This window comes from Phallusia mammillata, chromosome 5, assembly GCF_965637545.1.
Source record: "Phallusia mammillata chromosome 5, kaPhaMamm4.hap1.1, whole genome shotgun sequence".
Classification (NCBI taxonomy): Eukaryota; Metazoa; Chordata; class Ascidiacea; order Phlebobranchia; family Ascidiidae; genus Phallusia; species Phallusia mammillata.
In genome coordinates, this window is record NC_137256.1 from 7,008,551 (window position 1) to 7,026,691 (window position 18,141).

Here is an 18,141-nt window from a genome sequence, read left to right on the forward strand (position 1 = left end):
CAAAGTTTCGCGGTTCCCCCGAAATCGCCTCACGCACCCCTAAAGGACCGCGGACCCCAGTTGGAGAACCGCTGGACTAAAGGCTTTGTACCTCATTGAATTCGGGGATGATTTTTATTGCAAAGTTGTAGAGCAGATGCTGCTTGAATTATCTGCATATACTCACTACATTAACATAGTTTAAAAATAGATTTTCGTTCATAAAAAACACGAAGTCATTCGTTGTTTGTGATTTGTGAGATACTTAATTTTCTCCTTTTCATCAGTAGCCTTTTTAAATAAAACACATCTGTTGTTTTACAGATATATGACATCGACCTATTTACATGCTTCTTATTTATACGTACTTCCAAATATCTCACTAGCATTTACATCTGTTTTCAATGAGGACAACTGCTAACAACAACACGTGTTTTTTAATTTTTAAGTAACAAAACGTGTACTATAGTGAAAAAGCATGTCGTCGATAAAGGGTACAAAAGGCGTGCCTGTAATCAACGCCTGTTTTGCGCGGCAGTTTTGTGGCGCTTTGCGCTGTTCGTCTGATGTTGGATATGTTAATTTGCGCGGAACATTTGGTAACAGTAAAGTCTTGTGGCATACTAACTTGTAATCTTGTACGGATTTTTTCAGCATAGAATTAGGTGACAAATATTTCATTTTTTAGAAATCAGACCAGATTGCAGAATTGGACATGGTAAATGGAATGCATAACAAATGAGGAGCCAAAACGGATCTTCATTTCATTTCACATGTTTGTTTAAAGTTGACCCAAACAAGTTTGAAGGCCAAACTAAGTACCGAGTTTTGATATCCGAGTTTGCCGTTAAAAGACAGTTGGATTAAGCTTTTGCTTGGATTGAAAAAGTTTTTGTACGTCTGTTGTTTAATCAATTAGTTCTTAACATAACAGAAAAGTTAAGAATTCTATATCTGTATGCGTGTTTTATTTGCGTATGGTACACAAGTGTAATAGTGTGATTTAAAACTGAAACTTACAAACTATACCCAAAACTGATAATAATATCTATAACTTTCAGCATGCGACAAAACCAAAACATTTGGAACTTTATATATAAGAGAAAATCACTTAAAAGATGCAATCGTACAAAATTGCAATCGTCCTGTCTGTATTTTAGGAAAACGTCTCAAACAAGCACTTCATTCTTATGTTTGTTTAGTTTCCATTACGCCTCTTTTTATGTGTATTTTTTTTTATTTTATTTAACAAGGTTTAGAAAAATTTTAAGAAATCACATCACTGTTAGCTTGTGTCCTTGTTGTGTAAATAATGTGTTGTTGGTTTAATATTCGCAAAACATAACGATTTCGGCACACTTTGCCATGTAAAGGGGAACACTTGACGTGATAAAAATCTTGCCGAAAAAAAATCACACAGTATTCTTTTATCAAAATTACTTTTATCCGTCGGTAATTGGAGAAAATAGGCTATGCTTTAAATTTAAAATGAATCATTTTCGGCAAGATTAGATGAGCATGAGGTAATTTAAATCGTTTAAAACACGACCTGTATGTCTAACACAGCCCTAGCCGGTCATATAACACGATTGAATATAACGTGGCAAATATACAATGTTATGATCAAATATAGACACATTTTTACTTAGAGATTTATAATGCATGACTAAAATATAAAATACGCCGAATTTGTTTTACAATGCAAGATACTCGGTCGATTGGAACGTATAAAATACAGAAATAAAATCGAATCTGCTCATACAACGAATTTGCAATCTGTTTCGTCAGCCAGTCATCTTCATTTAGTTTCCCATTCTGAAACAAAGTATTTTGTTGTAAGATCTGGAATTATATATATTTTTTGGGCTGAATATTTTAATTCGCTAATTTGTTTTAGCTGCTTAAAAAACGACAAGAGCTTAAGCAGCATTTTTGCCAAACTTTTTGGTATAATTATCTCCAATATTGTTCACTTACGAAACACATCTGGCCAATTCGACTGCTAGGGTTCGGTCCCCAAGACACATGTTCCTTTCCATGCCCTGCAGTTCATATCCTTCGTTGCATTTGAGGAAGAATACTACTTCGACATCGAACATAGTTTGGCCTTGTGGCTCGATGTATCCATTTACCGGTTGTGGGGGCGTACACATCAGTGGTGCCGTCGTCGAAGGCTGTGCAGGAACGCTGGGTTTCGCTTAAATAACAAATATATACTTTTTCCCACTATTAAATCATACAGTGAACTAGTGACGGTTTGCATACTTCGGCAATCTGGTACAGGGCCGAAAATTGTTCCATCCGAATTGCAGAAGCGAAGTCCGATACTTCCTGGAGCAAGCTCGTAACCTTCCATACATTCATATCTGATGAGTTGAGTAGCTTGCCATGCTGTCTGCTTTTCTGGTACCGTCCTTGCGTTTGCTGGCACTTCAGGGTTACTGCATGTTTTGGTTTCTGTCGAAATTGTTGGAGTATAAACGGAAAGTCTAGAATGTGTTAAAATTGGTTTAACTTTCTTACCTTCGCATGATGGAATATCACCAAATATAGTTCCGTCTGGTTGGCAGAATCGAGTCGGGATACTAACCATTCGATAGCCATGCAAGCAATCATATGTGATAAGCTCATTTGCTGCCCAACTGGTTTTCTCAGGTGGAATGGTCATGCCGTTTTTTGGAACTTCTGGGTTATCGCAAGTTACTGGTGTGACTGTAATTGGTGGCGCAGTGACTCCTGTAAAACGTTCAGGAATAGGTTATTGCAGAGTATTTGTTCTGTACTGTGTCTACTATGGCAAGATTTAAATATACCGATGCAAGTGGGTGTATCAGCGGAAAACGTTCCGTTTGACTGGCAGCGGATTGAGGCCGGTTGGCGACGGTTCGAGTCCGTGAGGACATCCAAACTGCATGGTGTCATCTTGTTACCACACCCCAGATTTGGGGTTAGTAATAAACACCAACGGTGGTAGTTGGGGCGCCGAACAAACCACTTACACTGGCACAAAATTAAGTTCAGGTTTAATTGTAGACGGTAAACAGGTTTGTTGCGAAAATCGTTTTTAAAGTGCCTGAACACGGAGCATACTCGACTCGTACAGGGGATGTTTCGTGCTGCAAATGCTCTACTTCAACACTGGTCTGCTTTAGTGCAATTGGTTGTCAAAATTATTTTAATTGGAAGTCTTCTTATTTCTGAAGTTTCGAGACTACGATTACCTTCACATTTTGGGACATTTCCTGCGATAGTTCCATCCGGTTTGCACATCCGAGTAGAGCGACCAACCATGCGGTATCCAACCATGCATTCATAAGTGATAAGCTCTGTGGGTTGCCAGATTGTCTTTCCAATTGGGACAGTTATTGCGTTTTGCGGAACGATGGGATTTTGACATGTTGTTTTTGTTTCGGAAACAGCCTGATCGGTCTCTGTTTTGGAATAAAAAAATTAAACTAAGCAACTTTGGGTCAATTCGTTTTATGTTGCTGTTAATCTTCTTTTGAATTCATTCAAAAAAGCTAGTGTGTATTTTTTTGTCCACCTATGAATTGGTGGACTCTAATTCATTTTGTTAAGAATTAGAAAGAAACGGTTTGCTCAATGCACATCGCCTATTGGAGACCAGTCTGTAGTAAGGCGCTTAAAGTTCTCACCTTCGCATGTTGGAATTTCACCAAATATAGTTCCGTCTGGTTGGCAGAAACGAGTCGGAAGACCAATTATTTGATAGTCAGGCAAGCATTCGTAAGTGATAAGCTCATTTGCTGCCCAACTGGTTTTGTCAGCTGGAATAGTCTTGCCGTTTTTCGGAACTTCTGGGTTGTCACAAGTCACTGGGGTAACTGTTGTCGATGGTGGCGTAGTGACGTAAAAATCTGTAAAACAGCTGCAAAAAAGTCAGCTTGATTAGGTCATTCTTGTTTTTGTCGGTTTGCAAAAAACAGACTCGCTAGTTAAACTGGTGACAATTACAAGTTGATTAACGTTAAAGTGATTTCATAGATGTGAGCTTGGTGCGGATATATCACTATATACAACAAAACTGCGGGCACTTTGGTGATGTTACATGTTGTTTCTCCTCCTAATCTTGAGACATTTTTTGACACTTTTTCTAAACGCGGAACGATTTTTGACCTAATTTCACACAAAAAACGTAACTAACATACCTTGTTTATCACCAACATAGCCGGTAAACGTCAATGCAAAAATTCCCAATGTCAAGATTATAATACCCACAATACAACTGTAAACTTTGGTCTGTTTTCCGAAGTGCATTTTTCTTACTGTACATTTAACCAACGAACGTTTCGACCGAGACTTTATATAATAAAAATGAATGCAATATTTACGGATTTATTAAGTTGCCTCTTGGCAGTTCCTCGAACTCCTAAAAGTTTTGTGGTACTCGTATTTACATGCAACGATACGTCAAGGATTCATTGATAAAGTATGTTCGTTCTTGAATAATACTACCGCATGTGCCTTGTTCCCGTACAACTTGTTTCACGTTTTACCGCTTATGTACGTCAGAAAGTCATGTACTACAAGGGCTGTATGCAGCAGCGGTTAAAAGCTTACGCGGTCTCGAGCATGTATGCTAAAATTCATGTTCATACATTTATTAAAATATTATTAAAGTTTTTTGTTTGTACAACATGCACATCGAAAGTTGCACACACAGTGTAAAAACGTGCGTTTTCTCGTATGAAAAATATGTGATTTGTTTTTTGTTGTTGGTTAACTATTTACAAAACATAACAATTTCGACAGAGTTTGTGGAAAAATCTGTGATTATATTATATACGCCACATGATTAAATATGACATGACATACATGCAATGTTATGACTAAATGTACACACAATTTCATTTGCGATGGCCAAAAAAATAGAAGACGTCAAATCTTTCTTACAATGTAAGATAGCTCTTTGTACAAAAGGATGGGATCGTTAAAATTAAAATAAAATCGAGAACATGTGCGAACAACGTTATAACAATGCCTCTTTCACCATTCCTTTTGGCAACCGGTCGTCGTCGTTTGATTTGTAATTCCGAAACAAAGCATTTTATTGTTAGATCTACATTTTACGCAGTCTTTATGATCAAAATTTTATTTTGACAGCTAAAGCTGTAATAACAAAATGACAACATCGGCCACAAATGCTTATACGTGTTTATGGCGCTGGTGTGCCGTTTTAAACTGCATTTTAGCACACAAAGTTGGTATTGTCATGACGTTATTGTTCAGCTATACTTAAAGCACACATTTGGGTATTTCAACTGCTAGAATTTCTTGGTTTTGGTCACCAAGACACATGTTTCTTTCTAGGCCTAACAACTCATATCCTTAGTTGCATTTCAGAACGAATATTACTTCATAGTCAAACTTAGTTTGGTTCTTTGGTACTATAAATCCATTTTCCGGTGTTGGGGGTGTACATTTTTTGCGTTGTGTTCACCGTCTTTGTTGTTTGAACATTGGTGACTATCTCTTGAACTGCAAACACAATTTTAATTTACCTCCTCATTCAAACATACAGAAAAGCATTGACGGTTTAAATACTTCTGCACTCTGGTACAATGCCAAACAATGTTCCATCTGATAGGCAGTAACGAATCCCAATGACCTTTGGGGACCGCCTTAATTTGCGTTTGCAAGACACTTTGGTGATGTTGCATGTTGTTTCCCCGCCAAGTTTTGTGCTGTTTCCCGTAACTTTTTCTAAACATTGGCGCCTAACTTTGATTTTGACGCAATTGCTTTTAAACGCGAGAAACTTACCTTGACCATTACCTAGATCAGGGCTACTCAAACTTTCTAGCTCTGCGACACCATTTTCAAACAGAAATGTTTACGCGACCCCTTGATGGGTACAGCCCAGGGGTGCACAACCTCTTCGCCATGACGGCCGCATATTTATTTTCTCAACGGCCGCCAATTGCCTGCTTGCTTGTGTTTCAAAATTACTGATCTGAAGAAATACTTATATATTATATATATATATATATACCATCTAATAGCGCCTAACAAGCCTAAATTAATTTCCAACTTGATACACAGATTGTCAGTGTTAGCTTTTATGACGTCATAATCTATATTGTAACGCCTGTGGTTTCAGCTTTTTCGCATTGTTTGCACACAATAGGCATTAAAAGTGTGGCGCATATGGCTTCTAGGCTGGTAATATTTCTTTAAGCTCCACAAAATGTGCTTAGAGCAGTTTGAAAATCAAAATATTTGGAAAAAGAGTTTTTATTTACGTCACGGCCGCCAGTACATACATTTTAATAAACTCGTCTCTGTCGCCGCACTTGTGCACCCTTGGTATAGCCCAGTGGTTCTCAAAGTATGGGTCGCGACCCAAACATGGGTCGCGCAGGGTCAAAAAATGGGTCGCGCTATAGTGATTCAATTCTGAACGAACTATTACTACATTAAGTAAACACAAACAAATTTACTTAATGCAGTAGCACAGTCCCCTCACTCGACCACGTTTTACATTAAAATGAACCATTCATTACTCTATACAGACGACAATAGGCTTCCAACTTTACTGTCACGCACATGGCGATTGTGACGTCGTAACACGGGGAATAATAGGACAAGTATTCGTACAAAGAAACATGTTTAGATTTGGGATTCACTTCTATCAACGATCATGCTGCAAAGCCACGATGTGTGTTGTGTTATGTAGTGTTGTCGAACGAATTGACCTCGTTAAGCCTGCAGCCATTTAGCCATGTTATGCGGCGACGACGTGGCCTCAAAATTGCAGTCTGTTTCGTTGTCGAACAGGACAGTTAAAAGTCGAATCACAGACCTTTACTGAATATAAATATCAAGTGGTCTCTTGAATGAAAAATAGAGCCGTGCATTGAAGATTTATGAAAGAAAAATTTCAATTTAATGAAACACGCTACAATAAATCAATCATTTGTTTCTAATTAATCATTGTTTCATAGTACTGTGTACTACAACTGGCTGTCTGCGTCTTTTTTCATGCATATCAGAAGAAAATGGAGCTTGGGTCGTGAGATGTTCATATAACTCAGATTTGGGTCGCGGTCAAAAAAGTTTAAGAACCACTGGTATAGCCTATACACGAGAATGATGTTTAAACAATAAATTTACGCATGTAAACCATTTAATGTGGCAATGAAAAATAACGCACGATGTTTCGCGACCCCAAAATTATATTCCGCTACCCCAATTGGGGTCGCGACCCACAGTTTGAGAAGCCCTGACCTAGATGACCGCTGAATTTCAATGGTAAAATTATTAGCGGTATCAACATTATGATACCGCTAATGCAACTGATAGCCCAAATCTGCGCATCTTGTTTCTTTAGAATTAGATAATTTGACATACGGTCGTCTCGACCGATATTTTATACAACAGAATGTATGCAAAATTTGTTTTATCATAGTACGCCAGGTCTATTAAAGGCGTTGTACCAAATCAGCTGGTCTCCCAAGCATTCTCATGCGGCAAGGCACGGAAATCTAGCCTGCGGTAGGATTGGGCTGATCCCAGTATGATTATGATTCATCTTACAAAATTTGCTTCGTCATATGTGCATAAAACCGAGGTTTGTTACTACATTCAAACGTTTATTGATGAAGTGTGTTTGTTGTTAGATAAAATATAGAATTTGTAACCGTACCGTTCGGTGGCGCTTACCCGTGTTGGCAAGTTGCTGTGAAGTGGTAATTTGGATCTTTACCTACCACCACATTTAGCTTTTTCAGTACAAAACCTACTCAAATATGCAAAGTAGAGTTGTACACTCTGAAGTTACATTTATCGACGTAAAGTTATCACACAAATGTAGCATTCATTGCTCTACCGTTCCGGTGGGCGAAACGTCATCAAAAATACAAGTTCTTGAAAAAACAACTAATATTTTGTTTAGCATTACACCAGTTGAACGACAAATTTGTTAAATCAATTCAATTTTGTTGTTTACAATGTATGTCTTTGTTTTGGATAAAAACGACAATTGGTTTTTGCGTTTGATTCAAGTTGCTTTAAATTAACTTACCACTAAATACCAAAACATTTTAGGGGCAAAAGTAAACCGTCGCTGGTCACGATTTCTGTTTACGTTGTGCACTGTTTCGATCTTCTAACACAAAAACAGAACTTTTGTTACCTACTGGCGTATATAAGTCGGCAGTAGTATCTCCTTGGGACATATACACGATACAAACAACGTGCTGTTGGTTTAATATTTGCAAAACTTAACGATTTCGATAGAAATTTCGACACACCGGATAAAGGGGAACACTTGACGTGATAAAAACCTTGCCGAAAAATTCACGTAATATTTGTATGCCATAATTAGTTTTATGCCTTGGCAATTGGAGAAGTAAGGCAATGCTTTAAAATGAATTATTTCGGGAAAGCAAGATCAAGTGAGCATGAGGTATTTTAAATTGTTTAACATACGACCTGTATGTTTAACACAGCCCAAGCCGGTCATACAACACGATTGAATATAAAGTGGCAAATATACAATGTTGTTATCAAATATACACACATTTTTATTTAGAAATTTATAAATGCATGACTAAAATATACAAGATGCCGAATTTGTCTTACGATGCAAGATACTCGGTCGATGGGAACGTATAAAATACAGAAATAAAATCGAGAATGTGCTCATACAACGTTTTACTATTTTTTTCGTCAATCGGCCATCTTCATTTAGTTTCCAATTCTGAAATAAAGTATTTTATTGTAAGATCAAAATTTATAGAAGTTATAATTTTGTTAAACAGCATTTTTGCCAAACTTTTTAGTTATAATTATCTCCAATGTTGTTCACTTACGAAACGCATCTGGCCAATTCAATTGCAAGGGTTTGGTCCTTAAGACACATGTTCCTTTCCATGCCCTGCAGTTCATATCCTTCGTTGCATTTGAGGAAGAATACTACTTCGACATCGAACATAGTTTGGCCTTGTGGCTCGATGTATCCATTTACCGGTTGTGGGGGCGTACACATTAGTGGGTTCGTCGTCGATGGTTGTGCAGGAACGCTGGATTTCACTTAAAAGACAAATGTATGTTTATTTATTTTTTACGAAATTAAATCATACAGTGAACTAGTAACGGTTAAAAACCTCTGCAATCTGGCACAGGGCCGAAAATGGTTCCATCTGGTTGGCAGAAACGAAGTCCCACACTTCCTGGAGCAAGCTCGTAACCATCCATACATTCATATCTGATGAGTTCAGTAGCTTGCCATGTTGTCTGCGTTTGTGGTACCGTCCTTGCGTTTACTGGCACTTCAGGGTTACTACATGTTTTTGGTGTCTCTTCGGTCGTTTCTGGTACAAACGTAAATGGTATGAAAAGTTGTTGTAAAATGTCTGTTTTTTATCAAGTTGATGTACGTTTGTACTTTTTCATCGACCTATACCTGTGTTGACTGATTAAGTTTTGTTATATGCAGTAACCAGACTGCATTGATTACCACTGATTGCCTATGCAATTCTAATTGGTTTAACTTTCTTACCTTCGCATGATGGAACATCACCAAATATAGTTCCATCTGGTTGGCAGAATCGGGTTGGAAGACCAACCATTCGGTAGCCAGACATACACTCATAAGTGATAAGCTGGTTAACTGGCCAAGAGGTTTGATCTGGTGGAATGGTCATGCCGTTTAGTGGAACTTCAGGATTGTCACAAGTCACTGCTGTCATTGTCGTCATAGGTTGCGTAGTAATTGCTGTACAACATATATTTGCATTAGGCTGTTGTACTTAATTGGTTCTTCAATGAACGGATTAGAAAAAAAGTTTGTTACCCTCCTGCGTATAAATATACTGCCATCAATAAATAATAACACAGATTTTTATCTGCTTGTTAAATAATGACAATCACCATTTATTTATAAGGTTTACTGCATCATAATAGTTTAGTTATACTGTAAAAATCGTTTCAAAGAATAAAGGCATCTTTTGTATTTATTAATTTGCATGTCATGTAATGATATGTCTTGACGATAAACTGAAAAAGTCACAAAAGGTGTTGTTTTATTTTGTTAATATAGTCCAATACACTACTACACAAGCATTATGACTTTGTGATTGGTTACGTCGTTGACAAAGTTGGACAATCCAAGCTTTTTTTCGAAGGTTTCGCAACTTACTTCCAGCTGGCTCAGCCGAGTAGTTGCGTTTTCGAATCGCCTCTTATGTACGTAAACATGTGCAAGCTTCACCAAGACCCACAAGCTTTAAGATTTAGCCACAAAGTCCTCAGAACTTTGGGACGAAATTTGCAAGCAACTACCCCAAAGCTACTGGTAGATCAGCAGCAAAACTGAAGCGAAATCCCCAAAAGCCGGCATTCCAAAGCTAAAGCGGTTGGACCCAAACCATACCTTCACATGTGGGTTCTGCAGACGATAATTCGCCGTCAAACTGACAAACCATCCTAGATATGCCAACTAGGTCAAAACCACTTGAACAACCAAAATCAACAAGTTCCCCGGGACTGGCGCTCGATTTCCCACCGACCACGAAACCGTTTTGGGGGTTCGTGATTGAGCACATTACTGTTGTGCTGCCAGACACTACAGACAGCAAACAGTTGTGTATGATATTGCCGTGTAGGGTTAGAGTATTTTTCATTAAAGTAAATTAACGAATAAGGCGTTTTACTTGCGTGCTGGAAAAATTGTATCATGTAGGATGAATTATCCAAAAAGTAATGTTGCGAAAAAAATTGGAATTTTATTGTAAGATATTTTGTAATGTGTAGACTAGAATAGTGTCACCACAGTGGAGTGTTAGAAGCTTTTTTATACGGAAGGCTACTGCAGTATATCATTACTGTGTCTATTATGGCAAGGTTTAAGCTTACCGATGCAAGTGGGTGGATCAGCGGAATATTCGGAATTCGACTGACAGAGGATTGATGCCGGTTGACGCGACGGTTCAAATCCAAGAGGACATCCAAATTGCACGATGTCTCCCTCTTCCCATTCCGTCGATTTGGAGTTCGTTATGAACAGCAACGGTGGTAGTTGGGGCGCTGGGCATACCACGCGGATAGTATCTGTACAAAAGTTCAATTGTCGATTATTTTATCAGCTGTTTGTAACTTAAATATATGTAGAATTTACGATCTATAAATTTGTTAGAACTTAATAATGTGTCAACTTGCTGGATTTTTTTGTTTAAAAATAAGCCCATACCAAAGCGTTGAATCAAATCAACGTAACATCTACAAAGTGCGTACTTTGGTATTTGTGTGATTATAGTTACTGCAGAACAACTCTTGTATGTATTGTCCCGAAAATCTTACCAATGCAAACAGGAACGTTTGCGTTGAAAGCGCCATTGTCTTGACAGAGGAGAGTTTCCACACCGACCAAGTTATAACCAGGTGCGCAGTTGAAAAGAACTCTCTCGCCAGGGGACCAAAAGTTTTTGTTTGCTTCTCCGGGTTGCAGTAAAATTTCGCCATTAATTGGCGCTTGTGGTCTGCCACATCCAGTTGGTCCGGTAACGATGGCTGTAATATCGCAAAAATTTTTTTTGTCATCTTTGAGAGGTACTGGACAACTTTGTCGATAGAATACGCTTCACCTAAAGTCATACTTTGTGCTGTGTGAAACTGATCAAAGTAAATTTATAGTATTGAGAGACTGAATTACACAGTGCTCGCGGTAAAAGATTTCCTTTTTTTATGATGATATTTACTACAAAGATTTTGTAGGTTATTACTTTTACTCATCGAAACTACAAGACAGCTGATTGTGTTTTACAAGATAGTTCAATTATCCAGAACTCACCATCGCATCTTTGGGTGACTGGGCTGAATTCTCCATTTGCCTGACAGAAGAAGGTTGATGGTCCGACTAGCTGATATCCAGTAATGCAACGAATTTGGACTGCTTGGCCAACAAAATAAACGTTACCGCCAATGATAAAACTGTTTGCTGGGGCGACTGGGTTGCGGCAAGAAACTACTGTTTGCGTGGTTGGCACTTCCGTCGTGATAGGTGTCAGACCTGGGTAAGAAAAATTGCGATTTCACAAGTCAACGAGTGCACTGTAGTTTTGCTCTGCGTTTTTGTTTCTTCAAAGTAATGCACAAGTAACAGTTGCAGCACAGTATATAAGGTCCAATAGGGTTTGCTGCCAAATTAACCGTTTTTTATTGTGTTGGTTCAGCGTGGCCAAAATTGTGTGACCCATTAGGTTTAGGTTTAGCAACAAGCATTAATGAGAATTGTTGAAACGGAGCCCAAAATCGCCTTTCTACGAAAATGTGTTAAAATGAATGTGCTGCTACAAGTCATGCTTTTGATGGTACTGATCTATTACTAAAGTTGTCGTTTTGAGTTTACTGAGCAAATCATCACATCAAATGCAGTGTTATTTTAAGGCCTAATACTGTTGATGAAGGTTCCCAAAAACTTACTGATACAGTGTGGGAATGGTGAAGAGTATGAACCATTGTTCAGGCATCTTAAAAGTGGGTTTCCGTACAACCGGAATCCAGCTCTGCAGGTGTATCGGACATTTTGTCCTGGTGAAAGTTCAGTAATTTCCATCTTGTCGTGCATGCCGCCAAACGGCACAACTGGTGGTGAGCATCTTTGAGGAGCTAAAATGTAAGAAGTAAGATTGTGAGTAAAATTTGTGTTAAAATGTGTGGCGGCATATCAAGATTGAAGTTCAAATCGACTTTTTAATCAACTGTTTTTTTTGCAAAATTTGTCCCAGGGCACATTCAGCCTATGTAAATGCATGGAGTTTTTGCATTTCGTTTTGACTTCGGGGTATATGTCTGGAAGTAATAGCTTATTGGTCAGGGCACCAGCCCTACATAAGCTGTCTTTTCACGTGTAACAAGCAATCGTTTTTTAGTTTTTGTTGCCGTTACCTGGAGAGGGTATCACGTGTTAACCAATTTTTTTTAAAGACAAAATCTTAATTTTTGAAAGCACACGTAACTTGGAGACTTACTTCCGCAAAATGGTGGTGCATTGCTGTACTCTCCGTTGCTCTGACAGACCGCCGCGCTACTGCCGCTCAATGGAAACCCTGCGTTGCAGCTGTAAGTCACTCGATCTCCTTCTCTCCATACTTGTCTTGCCTCGTTCACTCTTCCATTGAGTGGAGCAACCGGTGCAGGGCAAGTTGCCCTCACGACCACTTGAATTACTTCATAATATAAAATGTTTGGGTTTTATTTATGAATTGAAGTCGCGTCACTCCCGTTCGACAAACCTAGAGCTGTACATGATACTGTTGCGAGGCATATTCACAAAGTGTCATTTTGACCAACCGGCAATTATATTTGAAATATCAGTGATACCTATCTGATCTGTAATACGTTTGCTAGTGCTGCAAGTATAACAAAACTTCCCCTCATTTTTTTTACTTTGTTTCGTCCTTTTTTCTTAAATCCACACAAGAATAGTGAACTAATGGTTACCAATGTTTGTGACTTGCGTTCGCAATAATAAAAATAGGCTTCTTACATGTACAGCTTGGGTTGTGTGCTGTGAATGTTCCGCTAGCAGTACAGGTGGCTGTGCTACTTCCTGACAATCGGTATCCGCTGTTGCATTGAAAACCAACAATTGCGCCGACATTCCATGCGGTCGTGCCCACTGGCAAAGATATTCCGTTTGCTGGCGTAAGAGGACCAGTGCATTGGACTGGCGCAATGTTCCCTGTGAAACCAAAAGTAGTCGAGAAGTGCTTATTTAACTCTAAACACAGTAAATTACATGCATGCACTGTAATTGCCACGAATTATGGGGAAATGTCACCTTCTGGATTTGCAGTAAATGGTTAACAATTGTGAGACCCCATCATAATTTTGTTTTGCGTTTTTTTTTTCGGTCTATGAATAGTATATTTTTTTAGGACAGGTGGCCCTTACGACAACTGGGATGTAATCGCATTTGCTTCATATGAGATAAAATACATATAAGTGCGGGGTCTAGAGTGTGCGCGTGCTGTGTTATTGTTTACTTGAAAGCTTGTTATTTCTTCCGCTTCTCTTGGCTCGTATCGGTCGTCTGCAGTAGCGAGTAAGTTCATTATTACGATTCTTAACGCTTGCTGCATAGAGCCGACATGATCCACAAAAGATCAATTTAGTTCTTGTCTTTTATTCTGGTTACACAACACACATCAAGTCTCATTTATCTCAAGGAAATACGATGGAAAAGAGAAAGATCAACGATAAACGTTGGCTTTTAAACTGATACTCGTTTTTTCGTGCGATCATTGCAAAACAGTACCTTCTTTTACTCACATCAGTTATTAGTTTGTTTTAAGTTAAACGCTTGTTGGAACATATCAGGAAGACGGGAACATGTAACAACGACACTGAATATGTGCTTCCAATAGTTACACCGCTCGATACCATATGTCGCAAAAGCAGCATATAAATTCCATGGAACGAAAAGTCATGGTTGCAAAGTTAAAATTTTCCATTACTTAATGCTTAGCTCAACCAAAGTACTAAGATGATGGTTTAAAAGCACGTGACCGCTACATAAGCTTTAGGTCTACTTTAAGTACTTTGAGTTTTTGTGACTTCAGCTTATTTGTGACCGCTTTTGTTGCCTCGATAAGAGAGTAATATAAAACAACTTGGCTTACCGATACAACTTGGGTTATGGGGTGTGAAGAATCCAGTGCTGAGACAGGTTGCAGTGGTGACACCTTGGATGTTGTAGTTGGAGTTGCAGGCGAACCTCACTTCTTCGCCAACATTCCAAACCGTTTTACCGACAGGAATTGAAACTCCATTCGCTGGTGTTGACGGGTTGGAGCAAGTGACTGGTACTGTTGGGACTGGGTCGACTAAAAAGTTTAAGTTGTTTAAGCGTGATTTAATCACTGGGCAGATCTTAAACTGGTAATTCATTAACTTTTCAATAGCACAACCAGTGGCGGAGCCTAAACCTGGCGTTCAAAAAAAGTCAATACATACGTAGTAGTATGCATGTTGGCAGTGGAACGTTGAAGGTGCCTGAAGCTGCACATGTTGCGATGCGTTGACCAGAGAGGGCGTAGTTTCCGGAGCAAGCAAAGGCTGCGGATTGGCCAACCGCCCACACGGTTCGTCCTGCTGGTGCAACCACAAGATTTGGACCAGATGGTCTTGAACAAGTTGTGGGCACTGGTGCGGCTGGCAAAGCTAAAGAGAAATAGTAACCGGGTAAATGAAAAGTTGTATGTGTATAAACATGACGTCTAGATTATTTCTACGAAATGAACACTAGTGACACATGTAACGAAAATACTGAAAAGTAATTAACTGACTGTAAAAGTTTTTTTTTAGTGTGGTTATTTTAAAGTGTGGCAGAGTGAAACATTTTACTCCATTACGCTGTGTTGGTTAACATTGAAACTCTTGCAGTCAAGGGCTATTAAATGACGTTTCTTAGGCGTTTAACAAGATCAATTACCCGTTTGCTTTGGGAAGGAAATGTCAGTCGACCACGCCCAATCGTTATATACGACCCACCGCAAATTACCATTGACCGATCCGTCAATTTGTCTCTCTCCAAAGCCTTGACTTTTGCCATACGACCCGTATAAATTACCAAGATAAGAACTTTGTTTCGGAAAATGACCATAATCTTTTTTGCTTTGATGTAGCGTTGAGAGCTATACCCGTCGGGCCAAAAATTGCTACTAGTTTTATGTCTTTCTGTACTATAGAATAAGCAGCCTAACCTTTTTAAAGACTAGGTTATAAGCCATCACCAAAAACAGACAACATGTACATGAACAAATGTTTCTTCCGTTCTCTTTAGATGATTTATGACCAGCAAAATGTTGTTCCACAGGGAATCGCATTGTAATGATGGCACCCATTATTAATTTTTGTGTTTAAAATAAGTAATTTAACTCGCTAAAAACGTTTGCAAGTATTTTCTTCAACTTACCGACGCATTGGCGCAATTGTGAAACCAAGAAGTATCCATTGTTGCAGAAGCAAGCTGTGTTTCTGTATCTGCCACAGGCGGAGTTAGCTGGGCAGCTATTGCATTCACTGGACGCAATAATGCTCGATCGTGCTGCGGATTACAGAAAGTAGTTTTTAAATCTATACATTGGAAACTGCAAAACATTTGATTTTGTGGGCTGGTTTGCAACTCTGTTATGGCCAATGCTTAAGGTGGAACGAAACAAGCTTGATAACTCGAGCTTAATTGTTAAGTTCGGGTTTGGCATTACTTTTTAATATAAGGCCCGCTTACAACCTTTTTAAGAGGTAAAAAAGAGAGTTTTCCATTAAAGGAGCGAACAGGGAATGCACAATTAAAAATTAGCGTTTTCCAAAAAATGCACTAATATTTTTCTTGTTTTTGCAAAAATTAAAGAGAAAGCTAATGAACTACATTTTACCAAACTTACCAAATATTTTACTGACTTAGTCAAATTTGGTTGTGCTTAGATTTGTAAAACAAAAGTTCAATAAAAAATACTAACTTATGGAATTTCTGTTGGTTTGAATATAATTCAAGCTACTTACAAACGCATCCTTCGACAGGGTGCTTGAAGAAGCCGGGATTACAAGCGCACATCCTTACACCTTGGTAGATAACGCATTGACTGTTTGCCAGATCGCAATTGGCGGGGCAACTGACGGCAAAACCCACGGGTGTAGGTAGCGTTACAACTGGCGCGATGACGTTCACTGCAACATAAAAAGTTATATTAGACATTATATAAACCCTTTCAGTCAGTTACAGATGAATTTATTTGTTTTCGTACAAGAAATGTGAACCAAAATTGTTTTTAAAGCATATCATCTAGTTTTTATGTACTAATTAAATACGAAAAATTGGAACTTGACTTATCATTTAAGCATTTATCCACGTTTGATAAAATCCATTGTGTCCTAGAAAAAGAATCAACAAAACTATTTGCTAACTTGGATTACTATGTCTTACCAACGCATCTTGGAGCATTCAGCCTTCCGCCGTTGACTTTCCAAATGTTTCCTTCACATCTAGCTACGCCCTCTCCCATATTGCGGTAACCGTCGTTGCAAGTGATTATGATACTTGCATCGTCTTCGTAAGTTGTTTGGTCAGGTGAGATAGTGGCAAACGGGATGGGTAGCGGTTTAGGACACATTCCTGTGTGCAAGGAGTGCTTGGTTACTTTGTGACAAACTCAGAGGGAATTGCGACAGCGTAATTAGCCATACAAGATATGGATAAAAAAATTGTAAAGTTTAATTTTTTGGTCTTGTTTTTACATTATTCAAGTTAGCATTAGGCTTAAGAAAGGTTTCGGTCGGTTATATAGCGGTTTTAACACTTTTGATGAAAAACAAGAATTCAACGGTAAACTTACCTTGAACATCCAATACCACTGCCAGCAAGGCCAGGGTCCCAAGAAACCAAGTAGCGTTACCCATTTTTAAGTTTATGAGCTAAAAGTTAAAAGTAAAATTGTTAATTTGATATTCCTTCACTGAAGGAATTTTTTGTCACCACCACTACTCGTTTAATATCGACGATAAAAAATCAACTGAAAAGTATAATGTTTCCCGCTGTTTCTCAGTGGATACCTATTGCGCCGAGTTGGGGCTGGTATTAGTAAACTGACAACTGAAACCTTTGGATTGCCGGGACCAATCACTCGACATTACGTAAACAACTGACCAGAATAGCATTTAGCGTGTTGTAACTACTTCCAAACACAGTCTACTAGAGTACTTTAAATTGCGCGCACCTGCCTATTATCACACAAGATGTGCGTCCTGTTACGCCATTCAATTTTATGGATAATGTCATTAGGTATTTAAAATTTTCCATACCCTCCGGCTTAAAGACGTCTGGTAACGGTTCACGCAATATTTTGTTTCTGTTGCGAATTTAAAGCAAATCAACCTTCGCGATGGTTGTTCAAATTAAAACACCATTTTATAAAGAATTAAATTGCACAAACTAATAAGCTAAGAAGCGCGTTACTTATTGTTGCGAATTATTTTGTCTGTACAAAGCAAAGCAACCTTTTCGTTGGTTGTTCAAAGGAAAAAAAACATTTCAAAAAATATCAAACGCCCAAACTAATACGCTACGAAGCGCGTTACTTTTCTTGTTTAATGAATGTTTCGATTCTTCTCAGACAATTGTGCTTCCTAAACACAGGT

General features: G+C 38.5%; 2 protein-coding genes across 3 annotated transcripts; both read right to left on the reverse strand.

The window, feature by feature from the left end:
• Window positions 1–1,952: 1,952 nt before the first annotated feature.
• On the reverse strand, window positions 1,953–4,257 carry LOC145228218 (complement receptor type 2-like). The gene is made up of 6 exons (XM_080093223.1): window positions 4,149–4,257; window positions 3,636–3,857; window positions 3,201–3,410; window positions 2,503–2,715; window positions 2,245–2,436; window positions 1,953–2,176 (listed from the first exon to the last, which is right to left on the reverse strand). Exons 1-6 carry the CDS (start codon window positions 4,255–4,257, stop codon window positions 1,953–1,955), a joined length of 1,170 nt encoding a protein of 389 aa, XP_079949349.1.
• Window positions 4,258–8,191: 3,934 nt separating this feature from the next.
• LOC145228446 (CUB and sushi domain-containing protein 3-like) lies at window positions 8,192–17,448 on the reverse strand. 2 transcript variants are annotated; one of them, XM_080093501.1, is made up of 17 exons: window positions 17,340–17,448; window positions 16,931–17,119; window positions 16,510–16,674; window positions 15,920–16,051; window positions 14,959–15,165; window positions 14,625–14,828; window positions 13,490–13,684; window positions 12,972–13,169; window positions 12,424–12,609; window positions 11,792–12,010; window positions 11,302–11,511; window positions 10,858–11,052; window positions 10,376–10,567; window positions 9,503–9,718; window positions 9,108–9,314; window positions 8,814–9,033; window positions 8,192–8,701 (listed from the first exon to the last, which is right to left on the reverse strand). In XM_080093501.1, the coding sequence occupies exons 1-17, from the start codon at window positions 17,401–17,403 to the stop codon at window positions 8,689–8,691; spliced, it is 3,012 nt and encodes a 1,003-aa protein (XP_079949627.1). In that variant the 5' UTR covers window positions 17,404–17,448; the 3' UTR covers window positions 8,192–8,688. The 2 variants fall into 2 exon arrangements, with proteins under 2 accessions (XP_079949627.1, XP_079949628.1); XM_080093502.1 differs by lacking the exon at window positions 10,376–10,567.
• Window positions 17,449–18,141: the final 693 nt, after the last annotated feature.